The sequence below is a fragment of the Astyanax mexicanus genome, chromosome 2, assembly GCF_023375975.1.
Source record: "Astyanax mexicanus isolate ESR-SI-001 chromosome 2, AstMex3_surface, whole genome shotgun sequence".
NCBI classification, from domain to species: domain Eukaryota; kingdom Metazoa; phylum Chordata; class Actinopteri; order Characiformes; family Acestrorhamphidae; genus Astyanax; species Astyanax mexicanus.
Window position 1 is genome coordinate 29501351 of NC_064409.1, and position 6998 is coordinate 29508348.

The 6998-nt window shown below is 34.6% G+C and overlaps 1 protein-coding gene across 1 annotated transcript; it reads left to right on the forward strand.

Moving 5' to 3' along the window:
- The first annotated feature begins 654 nt into the window (after window positions 1–654).
- tmem19 (transmembrane protein 19) lies at window positions 655–6197 on the forward strand. The gene is made up of 7 exons (XM_007241662.4): window positions 655–836; window positions 1570–1720; window positions 1863–1976; window positions 3230–3367; window positions 3794–4048; window positions 4593–4802; window positions 5471–6197. The coding sequence occupies exons 2-7, from the start codon at window positions 1591–1593 to the stop codon at window positions 5632–5634; spliced, it is 1011 nt and encodes a 336-aa protein (XP_007241724.2). The 5' UTR covers window positions 655–836; window positions 1570–1590; the 3' UTR covers window positions 5635–6197.
- The last annotated feature ends 801 nt before the right edge of the window (window positions 6198–6998 follow it).

The following is a 6998-nucleotide window of genomic DNA, read 5'->3' on the forward strand; positions in this document are numbered from 1 at the left end:
GACAAAGTCGCTAAGTTGGCAACACTGCGCTCACTGTTGAGTATGTACTGGCCACCTGGGGGTGGGGTATTTGTTGGGGAATGAGCAGCAGGCGGAGACAGAGGACAAAACAAACACAGATACTACGGAAAAAAATACATATTGGTCCTTTAATTAATTCACTATTATTTACCATTTTAACATTCTTTATTACAACAGTCACTAAGTAACCATTACAAAACGCTCTAAAATAACCATAATACGGAGAGAAAATGTCCCACTCCTACATAAATAAAGAGATAAATGGTATGAAGATTATTTTGGCTATCTAGAAATAATCCAGTGACAGTGTCAGAAAAAAATGTAGTGCAGCAGTTGTGCATCTTATCATAGAGAGAGAGAGAGAGAGAGAGAGAGAGAGAGAGAGAGAGAGAGAGAGCTCAGTGTGAAGCTCGCTCGATCAGAACCTTCTATAAAACCCAGCCATGTTAGCAATCTATTATGTAACTCCACTGTAGCTTAAGTGTAAGTTGGGCTTTCCACTACTCTGTTCTTTCACAAGCCCCTTCAGATCTGCAGTGTTTGTTTTAAAGCACAACCAGAGAAACCCTGACCCAGTTTCTGAAAACAGCAGCAGACAGGCAGCAGTGGGCCAGTGGGTGGCAGCACTGGATCCAGACTCACTCCTGCCCACAGCGCTGACAGAGTCCGAGGAACACAGGCGGCTCCCAACGCGGTGCTGCAGCTCCGTCTTCTATAAACGCGGCTTTTCTTATTTATTGGACAGTGTTTGAGTGTGAGTGTCCGAGTGTCAGTATGGGTCCAGGGCCGCAGAGTCGCTGTGAAAATGTTCACAGGTAAAGGTACACTCAGTTAACTGTAGCAGACTAGCTTCATTATTCTGCTCAGGCCTGGCTATTAATGTGAGCTGAAAGCTTTTTTTTTTTTTTTTTTTTTTTTTGATTAGCTGTATCTTATATAGGCTGTATTAGGCTGCGGAAACTTCATGGCTGAGTTTTTGTGATCCCTAAATGCAGTCACCTCCCAATAATACAACTCACAGTGGATGGTGGAATATTTATTATATATTATTATATTAAGACATTAGTAAAATGTTAGAGCACCACGCTGGAGCTTAATAAGCTTAAGTTTCACCCATTTCTCCACTAATGTTTGTGAGGCAGACTGCAAGGCTAAGTGTTTGATTTTATACACCTGTTGTAACCGTACTGAATGAGACACCTGAGTTTTATGATTAAGAAGTATGTCCCAATGCTTTTGTCCATATACTGTTTTTAATTACAGCATTTTTAAACTGTTATACTGAATTAGGCACTTAATTGGTTCATACATTCCTTAGACTTTAAATTCATTAATTCCCTTTTTTACACAAGCAGCTGCAGGTGAACTTAATTTGCCACAGGTGTTTTGTTTCTTCCACAAAAATCCGATACATGTTACACTACAATAGACTGTGAAGTATGAAGTCATGATTACTGCAGTGCAGTCCTAAAGGTTGAAATAAAAATATGATGGTCACATTTGTTTTTACTGTTTGTTTGTTAATAATTTGTGGATTCTGCTTCACAGGTTCACCTCACACGAAGAATAATGCATTTTGAAGATGAGCTGTTAGTGAAGGAATACGTCAATATGATGACTGATATGATAGTGTTGTGTTTTACTTTGGCTATTTCACTGTCCTTCTGGGTCATATCTATAACTGCTAGCACATACTATGGTGAGTTTTCCCCTCTATACATTTCACCTTTTTACTTCTATATGTATATTTATATTCTCAGTCTATGAACTGAGCTAAAAAAAAATTATTTGTGTGTGATCTGTAAATACTAATACACCGGGCTATATTTAATATTTTGCAGGTACATTGCAGCCTGTATCTCCATGGAGGTGGCTCTTCTCTGTTCTGGTACCCCTAATTCTCACTTCTCGTGCTTTAAGGAAAAAGAGTCTTGATCATGGTGGTGCACTGGGAGGTCAGGCAATTTACATTACTATTATAAGACATAATAGAGAGCCAGACTTACAGACTATTAGATTGTGTAGTAAAGTATGTCCTGAATGACCATCCATTAATTAAAAACATTTGTGATTGTTCTAAATATGTAGTCTCCAAAATATTACGCTTGGTCTGACATGTAGAATAAAATATGGCTTTACTATTTTGACTGCTATAGAACAGAATAATTAAAGTGCAAACTTTATTTCTGCTAGACTATTACTTTTCACAATATTTCTTCAATTTCAGTGGGCTATTCTTTGATCTGTGGAGCAGTTAATAATAATTCATTAATGGACATAGTGAATTTTTACCATTTGAACCTTTATTACAGAATTGTCCAATAAGTTTTTAGATTTTTAAAAATACAATAAATGTGTGTCTGAACCCAAATAATGATTCCTAAACATCTTTATGGTACATTAATATAAAAACATGTTTGTTAATTCAGAGAAACCTGCATTGCAATTCAGCACAAGAAATGGGATAAGAAAACACCATATTATAGGCGTAGGAAATTTATCTGGATGACTTTCACATGATACATTTACATCCTTTTTTTTTTTTAATAGACATTTTTTAGCCGTTGGTCCTTCTTGGAGATGGACACATTTTCTTTGACGTCATTGGCTCCGAGTAGTCTCTAGAGACAGAAAATTTAATATGTGAGACTGTAGAATTGATTCACTACACCACTGACCAAACATTAGCATGAAATAATGCATGACTTTTTAAACTGAGAGCTTTTCATGGTGTGCAATATTTATGAAACAACATGATGTATTCATATACAGCTCTGTAAAAAAAAAAAAAAGAGACCACATAAAAATTATGGGTTTCTTTGATTTTACCAAATTGAAAACCTCTGGAATATAATCAAGATTTTTGCACCAGGAGTGGCATATATATGTATGTATAGCAAAATCTGAGAAACTGATTTAGAAACTGAAGTGGTCTCTTATTTTTTTTTTTTCCCAAAGCTATATTATTTACTCATATACTGCCTGTATTCCTTAACATAAAGTCAAAGAGGTTTTAACAACACGTGTTGTGTTATTCACTAGCAAATGTGGACTGTCATAATTGTGTGTGTATGCTAAAATGAACTCAGAGTTTATCAGAAAAATAGTTAACACTAGCTTAAGAAAATCTAAAAATATATATATTATTTTAATGCTTGAGTTTTATATGTCAACTTTTTTTTTTGTTTAACATTTGTGTTTGTTGCAGCACTGCTGGTTGGCTTTATTCTCACCATTGCCAACATGAGCTTCTTTTCAGCTCTGCTTGCATTTTTCATTACCTCCAGCAAATTGACAAGATGGAAGGGTGATGTCAAGAAGCGCTTTGACTCAGAATATAAAGAAGGTATTTAAATTCTTGAAAGATAATTTGAGTCTCAATATAGAGAATAAACGGCTGCCCATCAAAGGTTTAGACATCCAACTTGTCAAAATGTTTTTAATTTGTTTTAATACCAATTAAATGAGTGTGTTTCTATCAAACAAAATATATTGTAAACAAGCTATAAACATGTTCAGAAACAAAATATTTTTTGGGATTATACTTTTTTTTTGTTGGTCCATATGTCTTGGGTTTTCAAAATATTTGAGTTTAAAAGGACAGTTGATCACAGGTTGAACCAATATTATTATTATTATTATTATTATTATTATTATTATTATTATTATTATTATTATTATTATTATTATTATTATTAATAATAATAATTATATTATTATTATTAATATAACTGATTCTTTTCTGAATTCCTACATGTGCATCATTTTGCAGGTGGCCAGAGAAACTGGGTTCAGGTTTTCTGTAATGGGGGTGTGCCCACAGAACTAGCTTTGCTCTATATGATCGAAGTTGGTCCAGGGGAGATGCCTGTGGATTTTGAAAAGCAGTATTCTGCTTCCTGGATGTGTCTGTCACTCCTAGGAGCTTTGGCTTGTAGCACAGGGGATACATGGGCTTCAGAAGTAGGTCCAGTTCTTAGTAAGTGCAAACCTAGGCTCATTACCACCTGGAAGAAGGTCCCACCAGGTAAGGAACTTTGTATTTCCCGCTCATCAGTACAATTAGGAACTAATCAATATAGGAGATAATCAATATTGTATTTTTTAAATCCAACTGACAATGATAATAGAATAGCATTCATACCTTTTTATAGACAGCACATTTTAAATAATCAATATACTGTTTCCTTTACCTACTGCAGAGTAAGCCTAACTGGCTAAAATACAGTTCACTGTTATATAAACACCAATTTGATCATTAATTGTATACTGTAAAGACTGCTGCTAATTTTCACCAACTTTGTTCCTGTACATCCACCATGCTTCGGATTTTAGAGTACGTGTCAGATTTAAGACGCTCTCAGTCTTCCCTAGAAAATGATATACAAGGTTACTGTAGCAATACCATTATTATTTACTTTGTTGCTGGTATACACCTGATATGACCAGTGTTTCTAAGAGTTAGTTGCATTAGCTAAAAAAAAAATTGGTTATGATTTATACAGTACACTGTATATCTATGCTATTTCTTATGATCATATTGTCATTTATGTTGTATATTCATACTGTAGGTACCAATGGAGGAGTCACCACAATAGGTCTTATAGCCAGCTTTCTTGGTGGAGCCACAGTGGGCACAGCTTACTTCATTACTCAGCTGCTGCTGGTTAATGAACTGCATTTAGCTGTTCCTCAGTGGCCCATCATTGTTTACGGAGCTATGTCTGGCCTACTTGGCTCAATGCTTGACTCTTTCCTAGGAGCAAACATGCAGTATTCAGGTAGGTTATATACACACCAGTATAATAAGTGTTTTTATATTAAATATATACAGATTAGCAGAGGCGCTGTGTTGCAAAGACTTTGCAACACATAATATCAACTGAAAATTCAGAGAATCTGGAGAAATCCCTTTCTGCAAGAGACAAGGTCTGAAGATCACCAGCATCCAATACTGATTGTTGGTCTCGTCTCTTACACTGAAATTTCTCCTGATTTTCTCAATATATTGATGATATGTTTTGTGGATGGTGGATACCTGAAGCTTTTTTAATATTAAAAAATGTTTTCTAAAATTGTTTAGTAATTTTTTGCCAGTTTTCTTCTGATTGGCAAAGCTCTGCCCATCGTTGCATCTGAGAGATTGTGCCTCTTAAATGTTCTTTTTATACTCCGTCATGTGAATTAGTTGTAAATTGCTTCTACTGTAGCTGCTTCTTATAAGCATTACTTGAATGCATCACATGAAATAAAAGTTGACCAGACAGAACATGGTTCATTTGTCTGCAGTAATGTAAATGTAAACTTTAGTAACACTGCTTTTTTTTTATTTATTTTTTTATTCATTTTATTGTTTTTTTTTTTTTTTTAATTACGTATCGTCTATATTTTATTGATTTAGGGTTGTTTTTCATAATAATCAACATGAACACTTTTTCTTTCTATCTAGGGTATGATGAAAGCACTGGAAAAGTTGTAAATTATGAGTCGCCAACAGTCAAGAGAATATGTGGAAAACCCATTCTGGATAACAACGGTGTAAACCTTTTCTCCTCTATCCTCATAGCCTTGTTCCTGCCAGGATTTGCATGGGGATTCTGGCCAAGGCACTGAATTTTGATATTTTAAGTTTAGATGGATGTGTGGATCTGGCATGGAAGACATTTTAATTGTAAATGTTAGTTGAAATCTTCAAGTGTTTATCTTTTAATATGTTTTATCACAATTGTTTTACATTTTTATGCACAAGTAACAAATATTTCAGTTAGACACGGAAATATACATCTTTACAGTTTATTTTATAGTTGCCACTGTGCAGATTTATGTGCAAATGCTGATATCATGCCTGTAATGATATGTTAAAAGCAAAGTATGCTAAATTAAGAGCTTACTAAATTTTACTATTCACAACACTTGTTGTTTATTTACTTGTAGACATAATTTGTGGAAAGAAAATCTTCTGTAATGATTGCAAAAAACTGTTCTAAATATCTTGTTTTCTTAATAAATGGTTCTTAATACAGCAAAATACTTTATATGTAGTGGGCATTTAAAAAAAATGCCCCCCTTTGCTGCAACTACACATTTCTGGTAACTGTTGGTGGGTTTCCTCACATTTACTGCTCCCTTCAGGTCTTTCCACAACATATTAATATAATAAAGGTCAGAAAAAAGGAGCAGGGTTTGTTATATTTCCTTTGTCTTTACAATGTTTTGATTTTGAATCAAAGTTTATACTAATAACAGCACACGTCATCCAATTAATGAACTAACTCACCAGCTCTTGCTGTGGTAAACTTGGATTGGTACAGCAGGAACACACCAAAACAAGCAGCAAATTGGTACTGCTGGACAAGGACTGAGAACCACTAGCTTAGTGTGTTTCTCCAGTGTTAAAATCAGATACATAAAATATCAGGAAACCTGATTTATGGCTACATACTGTGTAAGAACCTTTGGTTCTGAGGACAATTGAATGGGTCTCAAACCCAACTTATACAGGCTTCCAATTGAGAAATTAGACAAATGTTTTCATTTCAGGATACAGAGAAGATCATTCATGCTTTTAGTGCCAAAACATTTAGATGTGAGAAAGAATGGCAACATTAAAAAGTGGTTTAGAAATGAAAAGGAGATAAAATGAAAGGGAAAATTAAATATATCTGAATTCCCCAGCAAGTATCAGTTAGGAGACCAATCTTTTAGGCTATGTTCAGAACATGGCGTCCGTTTTAAAAGCAGCCCTATTTTTATTTCTGAAATAAAATTGTTTTCTGTGGCTTTAGACTCATAATATTAAGTTGACTAGATAAACATATATGTTGGGTTCATACTGTCTGCAGTCAAACAAAAGTCAAAGGAAATGTAAGAAACACTGTGCAAAATTGCATTTTGCATATTGTCTCACCGTGTTCTGATTTGGGGTTGTTTTTATAACATACCAAGCAGTGAAGGGTGATGATTTCAGAAAAAAAGGT